General features: G+C 41.0%; 1 protein-coding gene across 1 annotated transcript; it reads left to right on the top strand.

Annotated features, from left to right (window-relative positions):
• Nucleotides 1-1,531: 1,531 nt before the first annotated feature.
• Nucleotides 1,532-3,717, top strand: LOC145626999 (protein FAR1-RELATED SEQUENCE 6-like). Its single transcript, XM_081679419.1, has 2 exons — nt 1,532-2,231; nt 2,493-3,717. Exon 2 carries the CDS (start codon nt 2,679-2,681, stop codon nt 3,654-3,656), a length of 978 nt encoding a protein of 325 aa, XP_081535545.1. The 5' UTR covers nt 1,532-2,231; nt 2,493-2,678; the 3' UTR covers nt 3,657-3,717.
• Nucleotides 3,718-17,675: the final 13,958 nt, after the last annotated feature.

The following is a 17,675-nucleotide window of genomic DNA, read 5'->3' as shown; positions in this document are numbered from 1 at the left end:
TACAACACCATTTTCTAATTGCTACTTTAGCAATTCTACAATCTTCAAAAATTATCGGAGCAAATTGGTGTGTCGGAGTATTTTGCAGATGTGAGCTGCTGTTGTAAGTAGATCTGAGCGAGCAGGGGTTGTGTCGTCAAGCTGAGCTGGGTTTGATTACAGATCTTAGTCGGAGAACCGTTACAATAGAAGGTTAGTCCCGCTTTCTCTGTACTTTGAAAAATCAATTATTCCTTAATTGTACTTTTTTTCCTTATTGATGTATTCATGAATTAGTGTAAGTGAATTATTGTATATATTGTTGATGGTATAAGCGTTGAATGTGTTTTCGGTTGGGGTTGTTAATACAATGGCAGATTACGTGTCCCTGATCTGGAACTGTCATGGTTTATCTCTTACTTAATATGTCGGTAGACAGTTTGTTTGTGCTGGAGGTAGGCATAATTATAAGTAATTTGACACTAGTGGGTCTGGAATTTAGTTACTTATTGTTGCATTTTATGTTTACAAAACTGTGGTTGTTAGTTAAAAAGGAGGAATTTTCAATTGTTATACGTTAGATTTGGAATTGTGATGGTATGATTAGAAATTTGTTAATAAGTGTGTTTGTAGTGATAGTGATGCTTATTATTGAAAGTAAATTTGCTTGCCTGGTTTTTATTTAACTTTTTTTTTGTGTTTATTTTTACATAATTGTGAATTATTTTTAATAAAAATAAGGAGAAGTTTAATATATTAAAATTATTATTACAAGGTAAATGTGGAGGAGTGGAAAGTGATATTGATTCAACAGAAAGGGGTATTGATGAGGTGATTGATGATGTGGGATGTGGAGTGAAATATAAGGGTGGGTTAATTGAAGGGAATGGGCATATTGAAGGTGAAGGGGATTTTGAAGAAGTCTGGGATATGGAAGGAGAAGGGGAGGAAGGAGACGGGTTGGAGGAGATCTTTATTGAGGATAGTTTAGTAAACAATTCAGGGGGTTTAATATTTGGGGATGTAGTTGATATGGAGTGTGATGTGAGTGGTGCACATCAGGAAGATTATGGTCAAAGTTTAGACAATGCACGATATTTAACTCCAATGAAAACAATTCAGACGACTGAAACCGTTGTTGCAAGCAATGATATAACGGTGGTGACTGTGATAGAGCCTCCTAGGGTTGGCATGGTTTTCAAAACCTGGCAAGATGTTAAACGGTATTACAAGGACTATGCTGAGCAACAAGGGTATGGAGTGTCAAGGGTGCAAGGAGTAAATTCAAAGAAAGACAAGTCTAAGAGAATAGCTACAACATGGAGGTGTGAGTATTGGTGAAGACCCGACATGAGGGCAGTCCGGGAAGCTAAGAAGCGTGCAAAGGAAATGAAAATTGCTGGACTAGGGGCTGCTGTTCTTCCCGATGTATGTGAGGATGATGAGACTGTGAAAGGGAAGAGAACTTCAAAAAAATTCCTATGCAAAGCAAGGATATGTGTTAACCTTAATGATGATGGTGTTTGGGAATTGAAGACGGTGGAGTTAGAACACTCCGGTCATAATCCAACCCCAAGTAAGCTGAAGCTTGTGAAGGAATATCGCATGAAGCAAATGACCTCTAATGTTAAGAGGAAGCTGTTGAAGTATTTTGATTAGGAAGTTTCTGTTTCTCAGTTTCATGGGTGTATGGGTGCAGATGTAAATGGGATTGATAACTTGGCATTAACCGTGAAAGATTTACAGCATGAGGTGTATAAGGGGAAGCGTTTGAATATGGTAGGTGGGGATGCGGTGTCCATGATGGAGTACTTCCAGAAAATGCATAGTGGGTATCCGAATTTCTATTGTTCTCAAAGGTTGGATGAACACGGGCTCCTGAAGGATGTATTGTGGGTGGATGCAAGAAGTCGGGCGCTATACGAGGACTTTGGAGATGTCGTTTGTTTTGATGCCACTTATCTAACAAACGAATACGAGCTGCCGTTTGTGAATGTCATAGAAGCTAACAACCATGGGCAGTCTTTGCTACTTGGATGTGCATTAGTTTCTCATGAAGACTGTGATACTTTTTCATGGATTTTCGATCAGTGGCTTACATGTATGAATGGCCGAACTCCAAAGGCAATACTTACAGATCAGGCGGCTGCAATGAGGAGGCCACTACGAAAAACCATGCCTAATACACGCCATCGGTGGTGTATTTGGCATATTCTTGGCAAGATTCCGGAGAAACTTGGCAAGTACGCTAGGTTAGTGTCTCCTGAATTCGATCTTATATTGTCGATGCAAAGTGTTTTTATGAACTCATATTGTGTATGTTCTTCTGTTAAATTTTTTGTTATTGAGGTGTTTGAAACTGTGTATTGTCACTTGTTAATTATATTTAAATAATGATTATCATGATTAGCTAAAATTGGAAAGGTACTAAAACTAGAAAGGTGTTGATATTTTGTGTGTATTAATGTTGTAGTTGCAAAAACTTTTGACTTTAATTGTATTTGTATGAAAAGGTACAATGATTTCAAAAACCCTTTAAAGGCGGTGGTGTATGAAAGCTTTACCTTAGAGGAGTTCCATAATAGGTGGGCAGAACTTATTGTTGAGTATGATTTAGAGGATGATCCGTGGTTGCTAAGTCTTCACAAAGAAAGCCACATGTGGGTTCTGGCTTCCATGAAAGAGTTTTTTTGGCAGGAATGAAGACCACCCGGCGCGTGGAGAGCATAAATAGGTTTTTCGATGGGTTTGTTAACAGGCACACCAAATTGAATGAGTTCCCACGTAAATATATCATGGCTTTGGAAAAGCGCGTTCGTGATGAGGTTAATGCGGATAGCCGTTTCAGTAAGTATGTTAGGAGGTTGGTAAGTGGTTTTAAATTGGAGGATTTTTTTCAGAAGATTTACACTGACAAGAAATTCCTAGAACTACAGACTGAATGTGCAAGGATGTGGTATTTTTATGTAAGAAAGGAAACCGTAATCTCTGACAAGGTCATTGAATATGTGCTGGAGGATAGGATATGGATTGTGCCTCCTGGGAGTAGTAAAGAAGTTATAACTGATGGTCGTAGATTCTACACCGTGAAATTTGACCATGACACAAAGGAAGTAATCTATGACTGCCAGAAATTTGAAACTCACGGCATTTTTTGCAAGCACTGTATCAGAATCTTAGACCAGAATTATGTTTTTTATCTCCCCAAAAAGTACATATTGGATCGATGGCGGAAGGACATCCCCCGTAAGCACACCCGAGTGAAGGTGCCATATTATGATCCTTCTGAAGATGATGGTGGGAGGAGATTTAATAAGATGATGAATTGTTTTGAGCCGATATGTGACAAGGCTGCACTGGTTGGTGATGAAGATGTTGATATGGTAATGAAATGTCTTTCTAAAATGCAGTCGAAAGTTTATGAAGCCAATCACAAGAAACGTGAAGAAAAAAAGCCCATCAGCTTCGGTGGGAGTGCGAACAGAGCATCACCAGGTAAAGCAGGGACTACTTCATCAGTGGGGATGCCTTCTGAACCCCAGCACAATACCGATTCTGAAGGCACTCCCACTATTGATCTAGCAGATGTAGTGCTAAATGTAACTGTAAAGGTCCTAATCATAAAGAAGAAGCGGCGTGGAAGGCCAAAAGAGTGTAGGCATAAAACATTGGCTTAATTAGGGTACAAGATTCCTAAATCAAAAGCAAAGAGGGCCGTAGTGGTATTATTAAACGTCAGATGTTGATTACTTTTGTGATAAACAAATATGAGGTACTAATTGTTTGTTATCTTTTGTTTTATTCCTACCGCAGGTTGCTACACTTGTTGAACCCCCTGCACATAGCAAGTCCACTAGTAAGCGTAAAGGACATACTGTGAATAAGGTATATGTGTTATTATTTATGCGTTCCTGAAGCAGTCACAACTGCCAGTTTAACCTGGGATTTGGTTATTTCATTGAAGGATGTGGTTAACAAGAAGCCTAAGAAGGCCAACAAAAGGATTTAGACCAACACAAGAGGTAACACAAAGGCCAATGTTGTTAGTCAGTCGAAGGCCAACAACAGGACTTAGACCAACACAAAAGGTAACACAAAAGCCAATGTTGTTAGTCAGTCAAAGGCTAAAATCAGATCCAAGCCACAGAGGAATGATAGCGGTAAGGCCGCGACGTCTACACTCAAGGTTAAGGCCAACACCAACACCAAGACATCCAAGTCAGACATGGTTTGAGTTGAACCTCTCGCACTCTTTTTGTGTTCTTGTGTTTTATGGTTATACAATCACATGTTCATGTTGCTAGATTAGAATTGTTTTGTAGTTAATGTCTGTTATGTATATATAACTATGTGTGTCCTATGTAATGTTTAGGTGGCTCCTGCAACTCAAACTTCACATGTTCTTAAGCTTCTTGGTGCCTCGCAAACTGGCAAGGTCAAGCTACCTATAACTCAGTTATACCTCTTTCGTAAATTATTTTCCACACTAATACTTGTTGCTCTCACTTTTGTATGGCTTTCTTTTGTTCATGCTAAACGAAAACGTAAATGCAATGCCTTGCTTGACAACGCTGATTGGGTATCTGATCTGTCACCCACATTATAGTGCAAATTAACAGTGTAGTGCAAATTCACAAGTCATGCAGACCACTTTTGTAAGCAGTGACAAATGGAGCCACCACTGCCGTGCTAATCCTACTATGCAGACTAGACATATGCTAGGAGATCTACTCCAAGATCAAAGTTATGTAATACATTATATTTTGTTACCTATTACCGTTGTAGATCTTGTTTCTTTTAATACTCCTAAGTTTATGATGTGGGTTCTTTAGTTTGGTAAAACTGAATGTGTCCCGTATTACTTTGTCGCCTGTTGCGTGATTGATTAACTGCATGCAGTAACTTATTGTAAGTACTTGTCTCTTTCCAGTATTACTTTGTCGCCAGTTCAATATTTTCTGAAGTATTCCCACCATAATGCCTGATAGATTGGTCGTGCATTATTTAGTTTCCTTAGCTTTTTAGAGGTGTTTTTTAAGGTCTTGTTCTAAGTTCAGCATTGGCGTCCCCTGGCCAATTTACTTATGAATTTTAGCATTGGTGTCCCCTGGCCCATTTACTCTTAGTTCCCCAACCTTGTTTAATTAATATTCATCTTTATATGTTTTCTATATTCGTATGATAATTATGTTGTAATTTTTCCCCTTTCTTATGTCCATAAATTTGCAGTTGCAATTACATAGTTGGAGCAGTAATGTTTTGAAATTGAATTTATGTAATTTATATTTGTTCGTTCGTCCTACAAATCTACATTATTTTTGGTTATGCTGCCCTGATGTTCGTAATGGGCCGGCCTAGAAGTTCAGTAATCCACTAATCCAGCTTTAATATTTGCGTCTTATAGTTATATCTGTAGTGCTAAACTAGTTGTTACACTGAATGATTTGTTATACTCTACGCACTTAAGTATTTGGATCTATATGGATTGTAAATTAATTCGCCACATCTACATATAATAGCAGTCATTTGTTGATTTTTATATTACATAAAAGAGGTATCCCTCCGACTTTGACAATCACTTATAATAGCAGTCATTAGTTAATAGTTATATTACATAAAAGAGGCAAGGCTCTGACTTTGACAATCACTATTTAACCCTTTACATTACATAAGGCGTACTCTGTGTCACTGAGTACATGGACAACTTACTTATATTACAGCTTAATTATTATAGTAATAGAGTCACTTAGGCTACAATAATTCCTACAAAAGGCAACGTAAGTACTATTAGCCTAAGGAGCAAACTTCATTTTTACCAGCAGCACATGCTTAAATACACAAAAGCAAAACACCTTGTCACCGAATTTACAAAACCATGACCATTAAAATGACTATGACAAGGACAAAAACAAACACCCATGTTGCCGGACTAATAGTTGGGGAGAACAAAGACCTCGTCATCGTTCTTCACCCTTTCACTACTCACTGTGTGGTACGGACTCACAAACTTGTTCTCATGCATCATGACTATGTCATTGGGGTCAACACCCATTTCATAACCCCACATCTGAAATAGCTTCCTGAAATGACAGTTAAGACGGACATGGAACATCATCCTTGTTGGACGGGTTCGGACGTCCCTCACCCAGAATTCCTTGATCCTAGTATCCACGTTGAAGTTCGAATTCTGTTTAAGGGTTTAAAGAAACAAAAAAAAAATCTATAAATAAAAATTGTGAAGTTAAAAATTATAAAATGAGTTCATTCAGTAATAGCAAAGGAACTATAATAGCAACATTACCTCTAGAAAAACAAAAGTACATCACCGTCAAGAATACCTGCTGTCGCAGGTGTGTCTGTGTCTAGAATGACGTCGTTGACATTTCGAAATTTAAAATCAGTAGTGAGGCGATCCACCTTCTCAGCATAGTCGTAGTACACCCTTTTGAAAGTTTTACTGACTCTCATGCGGTACTCAATTCCAGGATCATTTGCTTTCATGCTCTTCACCGTGACTGTGATAGTTGGCACCAACCCTCCAGGTGAAGGTTGGGCCAACACAACCAGCGGTGCCACCTTCTGGAAGTTGGGACCATCCACTACTTTTTTTTCTTGTGTAGGGAGAGGTGGGTTGGCCATTGCAGCGGGTTCAGTAGTGTAGGCGCCGCTCGTAGTGCGCCTACGTTAAAAGCATGTTGTGAATATGCTTGGCACTCATAGGAAGTGGGAATTGACATTACAATTAGGGACAACGATTAGGGACAAATAAAGTAGGGAGCCGCCAACAAGTTTTTTAGGAACTTGTAAACCGTTCACGGATCATAAAAGGCAACCACGATAAAGGGACAACGAAGGCAACAACGATTGACCCGTGAAGGTTACACCCCATTCATAATCCATGAGATTACTAACTCCATATGGTTCGGAACCACGAAAGGAGGATCGGGGATGATGGTACGAAGTGAGTCATGGAGTCACATTCGCCCGTATTGGCCTCTACTCGATTCTTATATTGAAAAGCATTCTTGTGATCTCAAAGGCATACAAACAATAATTCAATTCGCTCCAAACTATTATTTAACTAAATTGGTTCAAAATTAATGCACACATAATTCTAAAAATTTGGTGATCACTTGAATTAATAATAAGATTAAAAGGGATCCTAAACCGGTTGTCCAAATCATCTTATTAGTCGTGATTTTCAATTACATATTCCCTTTAAACATGCAATATAATGATCAAAATAAATAATAGAATCAATATTAATATAAAAACCAATTTAATCATAATTCCAACAACGTAAAATTGTTAGAAAAATAATATTAAATAATAAAAGAGCATGATCCTTACTTTGAATATGTTTGCTTGCAACTACAAAATAATAAACGATTTAGTAACTTCAAGGAAATAATAAAACAATAATTAAATTAAATTAAATGAAATAAGGTTGATTTTGGGGCCAAACCCTCAAACGATTCTACCTTTCACGCCTTGGCTTAAGGACAGAACCTCAAGTAAAATATGTCCTCCTTTGAGTGCTTGAAGAAGGAATTTTGAAGTGAAAAGGGTAGGCTAGTGTTTAGGTTAATAGCATAGAGGAGAGAAAATAAGAATAATAAAATTCTGGTTGCCCCGTACATCAGAAATGAGGGGGTATTTATAGGGAAATGTGCTGAGGGAGCACACGGAACCCTAAAATGATAAAAAAAAAACCCTAAAAACCTATCCCGTGACACGGTCAGACTATACCGTGACACGGTTAGACAGTACCGTCAGACGGTACATATTCCCGTGACACGGTACAGTTTTGGAGTGACGCGGGAAATTTTCAGAAAACGGAACGGAAAACGCGTTAAGGGTCTACGCGGAAAGGACACGGAACTTCCCGTGTCACGGCAGACCTCCCGTGTCACAGGAAGTCCCACCGTCAGACGGGAAGGATTCCCGTGACACGGTCAGGCTGTACCGTGACACGGTTAGTTCCAGTCCTTTTTTCGTCTAAATTAATTTTTAACCCTAATTTCTTTCGGCTTTTTAAGTGCCGATTGATAATTTCGGGCTTTTTTTCTGACTTTTATTATTCGGGCTTAAAATAAGAAAATTATGAAATAAAAATAAATAAAATATTTGGGCCAAAAATAAATAATAAAATAATAAAATAAAAAGGTTTGGGCTTAAAATTAATTAACAAGCTTGGGCTAAAATTAACACTATGCTTTTACCAAACACCAAGACTAATCCATGGACCTTTCAAAAATGAGAATTTAATAAAATACGATTTTTTAAGCACTCTCGGGATTAAATACTAAACCCGACCAACAGTGGCGGTGAAAGGTTATTTATCACCGGGTTTGGTTTTGGGGAGACATTTTTAGGTGTCTACATAAGCCCCCACTTTGACTGAGTTTGTAGAAACGTCAGTTTCGAAAACGATAGTCAAAGTAGTCGATAGGGACGGAGAATGATTTAAGACGTTCTGCGATCCTAAATACTCTGTATATGCCGATACCTGCAGAAAAATGTTAGTTCTACAGATAAAAGAGTAAATGGATAGAATACGTATCTGGCACAAGTGTGTCGGTGATAAACGAATTTGGCAGCTTCCTAAGCTTGAAGGAATCCACCGAGTGACATTTGTTGAAATGCTTCCCATGCTTGAGGAAAGCCGACTGAAGAGTTTGGTACCTTTCTAAGCCTGAAGAAAGCTACCGGATAATACTTTCCATGCCTGAGGAAAGTCGACGAACGAATTTGGTGTCATTCTATGCTTGAAGAAATCCACCGCTAATGCCTTCCATGCTTGAGGAAAGCCGACAAAGGAATTTTGTGGTTTTCTATACTTGAAGAAAAATCCACTGATGATGCTTTCCATGCTTGAGGAAAGCCGACTTGGCGGTTTTCTATACTTGAAGAAAAATCCACCGATAACGCTTTCCAAGCCTGAGGAAAGCCGACTTGGCGGTTTTCTATACTTGAAGAAAAAATCCACCGATAACGCTTTCCAAGCCTGAGGAAAGCCGACTTGGCGGTTTTCTATACTTGAAGAAAAATCCACCGATAACAATTTCCAAGCCTGAGGGAAGCCGACGATTGCTGAAAATTGATAAGTGTATTGTGGTTCGATTATCTCCGAACGCAGGCCGCAGATGATTCACAATTTTAAGCCGATTATCCGACCATATTAAGTGCCGAAAAATAGGCTTTGACGCTTGCCAGGGGTAAAATGGTAATTTTAGCCCCCCTTAAATATCAGTTGGGATTTTCCGCGTAACTGTAGCGAAAAATAATCGCCCAATAAACTCGAAAAGTCAGCCAAACTGGTCAAAAAGCTAAGAATATTCCCTGACCAGGCTCAGTTTTGCCGCGCCACGTCATCAGGTTCCCGTGACACGGTCAGGGGTTCCCGTCAGACGGGACAAGTATCCCGTGTCACGGGACCTCCTTTTTTTTTTTTTTTTTTTTTTTTTTTTTTTTTCCTTTTCGCTGTTTGAATCAGTCAACAACGGTTACTTTTGCTCTTTTTTGTCCTTTTCTACCTTTAAATCCGCGTGCTTGTTTTCACCATTTCACCATTTTATACTTCTTCTTCACACTTGCTTTCACACTTCACCATTTTTGCTCCTTTCTTACCAAAAACTGTCGCGCCACGCTTGAGGTTAACCGCCGGCCGACAAAGTTCGCCGTGACACGGTAACGGCGACCGTGACACGGTTAGTCTGATTTTTTCTTCTCCTTTTTTTTGTTTTGCTGCGGTTTTTTGGCTACTGTACTGCGCTGCTGCTGTTTCCGTTGCTGCTTCCGTTTCTGTCCTGGAGCTGCCGCCCAGATTGTCGGAGCTCCGTCCGGCTTGAAGGTCGCCGTGACACGGTTAGTCTTGATCGTGACTCGGTTAGTCTTGCCCGTGTCGCAGCAGCTGCGCTGGTGGCCGGAACACATTTTCGAGTTTTGGAGTTCGAATTTCTCCAATTTTGTTGTAATTTCTCGATCTTCTCCTCATTTTTTACCCTTTACAAACATTCATGTAAGCTCCCTTTGATTTTTGCTTTGAATTTGCTTCATATTAACAATTTCATGACAAACCCTAAAAAATCAATTTGGGGGTTTTTGATTTTGAAGCTTTATGTTGAAATTCTTGCAATGATTTTACTTGTATATGTGTACATGTGTGTTTGTGAGAAATTTGAGACAAAAATTGCATGATTTGATGGAGAATTGAGCAAATCACCATTTTTGGGTGCTACTTTGTGAAATAATGTTCATGCTTTGAAATGGTGAAAAAAATGGTGGTGAATCTTGTGAAATGATGTGTTGATTCATATTTTGCATATGTACTATATTGTCATGGAGAACATAGTATCATGCGGCTAGGAGAACTGTAGTATTAGTTTGTCATGGAGAAACTAAATACCATAATTTTGCCAATTTTTAGCCTTGAGGTAAAAATTTAGCATATAATTCAATAAACAACTAAATAACTTAGGAAATAATGCCAAGTATTTAGATTTTTATTTTTTTTATAAATATGCAATATAAAATGTTTAGGAAATGATGCCAAACACTTAGATTTTAATAAAATGTAGCATATAATTCAATAAACAACTAAATAGCTTAGGAAATGATGCTATGTATTTAGATATTTAAAGTGTGCAACTTAAAAATGTTTAGGAAATGATGCTAAACATTTAGATTTTTATAATAACATGCCTAGACGATGAGATTGCGACCTTTCTACCCGCGGCCGGCGTCGGGCTTTTTGGGAGGACACTCCCACTATCCCTGAGGGCGTGGACGACGACGTCTTGGAGTCCGAGCCTCGGACTTCTACGAGTAGGGGTAGGTGGGTTCCACCTCCGTGGACCCCAGACTAGTTGGTTTTCTGCCGTGAAAACCACGTCTCTCACCGCGCACTCTCCGGCATAGTCGATGGCACACTCCGCCAGCATGGTTTTGGGGCTGGTGATTTGATCCCTCGACTTTACCAGGTCATTACGGGGGATCCTGCTACGAGCGCCCTATGGGAGTCGTCTGGCTTGGTCGATTTCTACGCGGCGGTTGCGGCGCGACGGTCGTTCGCGCATTGTTGGAGTATTTCTGGGATACTACCAACACGTTTCACTTTGCTTGGGGGGAGATGACGGTGACCCCCCTGGACTTCAGCATGATCAGCGGGCTGCGCTTTACTGACCGGGCAGTAGGCCAGATGTCTGATCTATCTTGGACATCGACCGAGGTAGCTGATTTGTTGGGTTCGGTCGTTCAGCACATCAGGACCCGATCGGTGTCTCGAGGTGGTCCTAGGAGTGGACGATCGGAGTCGGCTTCAGTTCTTGCTCGCGGCTTCGATATGGAGGATACGACGGCCGAGCAGCGGGTGCGGATCTTCATCTTGATCCTGATCTCTATGACCCTCTCTCCCGACAGGAGTTCACGCGTGCTCCTCTGCTACCTCCCCTCTTTGGCCAGGATTCCCGAGATAGGATCCTACAGCTGGGCCAGTCTTGGGTACGCGGATCTTCTTCTATCTCTACGTCATGGCTGCCGTCAGCTGAATGACGAGTCCCCTATCACTGTTTACGGCTTGTGGAGAGTCGTAGAGGTGATGATCTTTTCCCTTCTAGTTTCATTTCAGCTTTTTCGATTCGTGTGCTGAATATTATTTTTGTTGCAGTTATGGTTCTACGAGTACTTCCCAGGCTTGGCTCCTCGCCGGCGTCGGGGAGTGGTCCATGACTTCCCCGTCGGAGCCAGCTGGCGTGACCGAGGAGAGTCACGGGTGGAGTCTGTTCCGGCACTTCGTGGGCTACTACGCCGAGGCACCTCTTCCGTTGGCGTAAGGATTAGCTTTGTTGCGTTTTTTCCTTCTGATGTTGTTTCTGTTGTTTCATGCCTAACTTTTTATGGTTTCCAAGTTCCCATCGATGTCCAGTATCGTCCTTGGGCCGGGATGACTGATCTACCCGAGGCCCTACGTCTTTCAGTGTACCGTACCATTTTGGTTGGTACTGGGCGCTTCGTCTGGTATTTGGGGGAGCGAGTCGTCCGTCAGCATAGCGGCGATCGTTTCGTGGTGCCTTCATCCCCGCCAGAGTCGATGCTGGACTCCCGCTTGATCAGAGGGTTGATCAACAGGGGAGAGCGCTACACTCTTCCGTGGCAGGAGCTCGTTCACATGAGGAGCGACTATGCGTAGGATTTGCTTCCCTCTCTAGCTCCTCCACCCCGTCTTCCCGAGGTATGATTTCTTTCGAGAATCTTCTTTGCTAGTGTCTGTTTTGAATAGTCGAATAACTTGATTATTCGATCATATTTTCAGACGACCATCCACCCTGTGGGGAGGATTCAGATTCCTCCTCAGTCTGTCCGCTACCCTGGGCCGATCGGTATCACGGAGGACCATATTGCTGATGCGCCGGAGGGTTACAAACAGGCGCAGGAGTCAGTGCCCGAGGTTTTTGAGCCGGTGAGTTTTCTTCGACACATTATCCACTCTTTTAATGCTGCTTATTACTGATTCTTCTTTGTTTTATCCTCAGCCTAACCGCCCGGAGGTGATGGGAATCATGAAGCTGGTGGACGCGCTGAAGTATTGCATCATCAAGCTTCGGCGTGGTGCGAGTTGTCGGAGCTCTAGCGACGTCCTTGAGGTATCACTTATTTTTTTCCTTTCTACCATTTGTTTTATTTTGCATCATTGACACCTTTTGATTTTGTGTTTTTCAGGAGCGACGGAGGTCCCGCTCGCGCTCGAGGCCTAGAGGATCGGACGAGGAGGAGCTTGGTCGTGGTAGACAATCTCCTGAGGCTCACCGGCGTTCTCAGCGAGAGCCTCAGACTACTCAGCCATTCCAGGAGGCTTAGTGGCAACAGGGTCAGTCTTCTCAGCGTCCGTCATTTTCACAACCTCCAGTTCCCGAGTTTGGGTCTCCTTTGGATCCTGGTTCATTCACAGCTCCATTATCCGGGATTCCTCCACCGCTGTCGGGCTTGTTCTCGGTTCCGATGTATGGGACGATGCCTTCGCCGACGATTCCAGTATCTTTGGGCCGGTCTACTCCATTTTCCGGTTGGACGGGTCCTGCCTTGAGCTTAGCTACTGCCGGGCCTACGGGGACTAGTAGGGACGCTACTCCCCGTATTCGGATGGTCGAGGGACTCTTCGGTTCGCCGTTCCCATACTCACAGGGTGGTCCACATGCACAGGGTCAAGATGAGACTGATTCTGATTCTAGAGATTTTTGACCGAGGGTTTTTGTGCATACTGTGATGACACTTGACACATTTATGTATTACGACTCTTTGTACATTATTTACAGTTTATATATCTACTATTGTGTGTTAGTGTGTGTTTGAGACTCTTTGTGTGTGATTGTGTATTTATTAATGACACGACGAAAAAACATAAGTGGAGTAATGGAGGGTACCGACCTTCCCCAAAAGAAAAGAAATAAAAAAAAACACTCAAAATAAAAGTACTTTCCCCAAAAGAAAAGAAAAGAAAAGAAATAAAAATAAAATAATGAATAAATAAATATAAAAAAATATCTTCCCCAAAAGAAAAATAAAATAAAAAACAAAAGAAATAAAATCTTAAAATAAAATAAAGATAAAAATAAAAAAAGGTGAGAATTTTATTAGAAATAAAACTCTCAGAAAAGACTGAAAAATAAACGTATACAAAAAAAAAAAAAAATCCGGATAGATACAAAAAAGATGAAAAAATATAGCGCGCAAAGTGCCGTGTCACGGCACTGTTCACCGTGTCACAGCAAAGATTCCCGTGACACGGTGGAATTTCTCGTGTCACGGGACGCGTATTATTCCGCGGTTTGTTTTACGTGTGTGAAAAGATAAATTCTGGGCAGTTTCGAGCGCTTTTGCTATAAAATAAGACCAGATTATTCATGATATGCATACTTACGAAACACAAAATAATTTAGAATTTCATATTTCAATAATCATGTCTCAGAATTTTGATAATACGTTGCGCGACTGGTCTTATTCTTTGACCAATGCTGAAAAAAGAGAGTTAGAATTATTTCATGTCAGGGGTTTGCTAGCCCTGCGACATGTAGCTATTGAACATGATTTTCTTAGAGCGGCATTAGATTATTGGAGTCTAGAAACACACTGTTTCAAATTTGATTATGATGAAATATGTCCTCTGCCGGAGGAATTTGGTGCAATCTTTGGATTTCCTGCTAGGAATCTTATAGCCATGCCTACCTTACGTGAATATTATTACCAAGACTTTGAACGCCATCTGAATCTAACAGATCCAGATTTAAATAGAATTGTTTGTGGTAATGTAGTAGACTTAGAAAAACTTGCTAACTTATATTTTAATCGCCCTATCTCTGAGTCTTATCATGTGTATCGTAGAAGGGCATATATTTTTTGCATGTTTAGCAAGCTACTATTTGCAAACAGTAGGGTAGGGCATGCTTGTCTAGCGTCTGTACTTGAGCATGTAGAATCCGGAAGATCTCCCATGCCAACGTGTCTTGGAGAAACATTTCGTGGCCTTGACGAGGCAAAAGCTGACCGGAAAGCCATCAGAAAGGGCTCTCTGGTACTATTACAGGTAAAAAGACGCTCCAAATAGCCAACGTGACACAAAACAGTCGTCGTGTCACGGTTGGGGTCTGCCGTGACACGGTTAAAACTGTCGTGTCACGGGAATCTGCAGTTTTTTTTATTTTTTTTTATTTATTTTTTATTTATTTTGACTAATTTTCCTTTTTTTCTCTCTCTTTTTTTTTTTTTTTTTTTTTTTTTTTTTGCAGATTTGGTTGATGGAGCGTTTGGAATTATTTGAAGCCCCTGACGATATTGAAAAATATGGCCCCAACGACTTAGTCCGTAGGAAGAAGAATTACTCTGCGAATATGTCGTATGAAGATTGGAAAAATTTCTTTGCAAAGAGGGAATTACTAGGATGGTTGGCACGAATGAAACTCCATATTGTCGCGTTCCTAGTATCTCCAAATTGACCTTTTACTGTCCCTCTCGACTGATGCGGCAGTATGGACTTGAACAAGTAATTCCACGCTATAACGATAGTCCTCGTGAAGTATCGTTGCATGAAAGTAACGTTCACAAGTACGAGGCTTATTGGATTGGAAGACCTTTGTGGACCGTTTCTGCAAGTGACCAGGCTCCTCCTCCCTTATCTAGTGCTTACATTACAAGGCATGGTTGAACCCTAGAAGCAGGAGGGAACGATTCGGATCACGCAAGTCTGATGTAAAGAGTCGTCTTGGATATAAGAAAGCTCCTTTTAAAGATCGCCTAGGTCCGAGAACACAAGGAATTGAGTTTAAGACTCCTAAGATGCCAAGAAAGAAAACCTATGTGAAAGGAAAGGGTAAAGAAAAGATGGTGTATAGGGAGAAGCAACCAAAAAAGTTCAAGAAAGGTGAAAGGGGTGAAAGTTCGACTAGGGGTGTGATGGTTCGGGCTACAAAAGACACACTAATGGTGAAGGCCGGCCTAATTGAGCAAGAGAAGGATGTTCCTAAAGAGAAGAGAGATTAGATCAATAGTGCTTTGCAGTTTATTATTTATAATTTTTATTAAAAATAAGGCATATGATGCCAATACTTGTAGTCGCATTTTAATAATAGCACATTTATTTCAGCCTTTAAAATAAAAATTACAATGACTTTTATTAATTATCCGAGTCAAGGAGTCGGACGCAATGGATTCGAACAATAAATTCGCAACGAATGCGCCAATAAATAAAACGGGAAACTGAAAATCTGTCGTGTCACGGTCAAAGGGTCCCGTGACACGGTTCAAATTCCCACGTCACGGCAAAATTTTTTTTTTTAATATTTTTTTTTTTGTTTTTTTTGTTTTTTTTGACAGACAGGGGTGACGTGGCACGGAACAATTCTCCCGTCTGACGGGAAGAAATCCCGTGTCACGGGAGTCACAATGTCCTTTTTGCCGTTCAGGGGTTGCCGTGACACGGGAATTTCTCCCGTCAGACGGGAAGAAATCCCGTGTCGCGACATTTTTTCCCTTTTTTTTTTTTTTTTTTTTTGTTTTTGCCGTGACGCAATGCTGAACCGACGCGCATATTAGATCAATAGAGGGAGGATTTTTTTTATTTTAAAGTGGCCGGGCCCCCTTGAGGGGTTGCCTACGTATCCTAAAAAAAGGAATCAGGCCAGACGTAGCTCTATTGGGTCATGAACCCATGCGACTAGGCGTAGAATTTCTTGAGTTGATCCAAGTTGGTTAAATTATGGAAGCCGTTACCGTCCATGTCTACCAATTGTGCCGCTCCGCCAGACAGGATGGCTTTAACAATGTACGGGCCTGACCAGTTCGGTCTGAATTTTCCTCTTGGATCTAACACATTTTTGCGAAGTGCCTAAAGCACTAAGTCACCCTCTTTGATGTTCCTGGTCTTGACTTTTTTATTAAAATGTCGTGCCATACGCTGTTGGTAGGTTTGGACATGATGCAAAGCTGCCAAGCGTTTTTCATCAAGTAAGACCAGTTCGTCGTATCTTGCTCTAATCCAGTCGACTTAATCTAGTTGGCTTTCCAATGCGATTCGGAGAGAAGGTATCTCGAGCTCGATTGGTTGTACAGCTTCGACGCCATAGACTAAAGAAAAAGGGGTAGCCCATGTCGATGTACGAACAGAGGTTCGATAACCCCAAAGGGCAAAATGTAGCTTACTTGGCCAATCCTTATAATTTTCCGTCATCTTTTCGATGATGGTTTTCACGTTTTTGTTGGCCGATTCGACTGTTCCGTTTGTTTGTGGTCTGTAAGGTGATGACCGGTGATGTTTGATATGATATTTCTGCAACAATTCCGCGCATTCGGCTTGGAAATGTGTTTCATTGTCACTGATCATCTCATGTGGTACCCCATAGCGGCATATAATATTTTTCTCAATGAATTGAGCTACGTGTTTTGCCGTCAGCTTGGCATATGAGGCTGCCTCGACCCATTTGGTGAAGTAGTCGATTTCTACGAGAATGAATTCATGCCCCCCTTGTCCTGGTGGTGTGATTTTTCCAATGATGTCAATGCCCCAAGTGGAGAAAGGCCAGGGAGAAGTATACGTGTAGAGAAGCGAAGGTGGAACATGCTGTAAGTTTGCATAGATTTGACACTTCATACATTTCTTGATGTACTCGTGACAATCTCTCTCCATAGTAGTCCAATAGTAACCTTGTCGTTGAATCTTTTAGACTAGCATTTTTGCATTCACGTGAGTTCCACATACACCAGCATGAAGGTTTTCCATGGTTTTATGTGCTTCTTTTTTGGCTATACATAAGAGATTCCTTCCCGTTGCGGTTCTCTTGTGGAGTTCTCCCCTGATGAGCACATACTGTGAGGCCAGGAGCCTCAAAGCACGGCGTGCCCTTTTATCAGTATTAGGAGGATATTCTGCTCTTGTCACATAATTAAGGATGTCTGTATACCATGGCTCTTCATCTTCCTCCTGTGGTTCTTGTTCATCATCAAGTGCATGAACATAAGCTGGTTCATATCTTCTCTCTATGGTCAGTGGCATTCTGATCGTGTCATCTGGAATTCGCACCATTGATGCTAACTTAGCTAGTGCGTCGGCGAACTGGTTTTCTTCTCTTGGCAAATACGTATATTCTACTTCATCTAGTTGCTCCGTGAGAGTTTCTAAATGAGCTTGATACGTGGCGAGACTTTCA

Source organism: Chenopodium album, chromosome 4, assembly GCF_948465745.1.
Source record: "Chenopodium album chromosome 4, dcCheAlbu1.1, whole genome shotgun sequence".
Taxonomy (NCBI): domain Eukaryota; kingdom Viridiplantae; phylum Streptophyta; class Magnoliopsida; order Caryophyllales; family Amaranthaceae; genus Chenopodium; species Chenopodium album.
The sequence above is the reverse complement of the archived record's forward strand: the minus strand, read 5'-3'. Positions and strand labels throughout refer to the sequence as shown.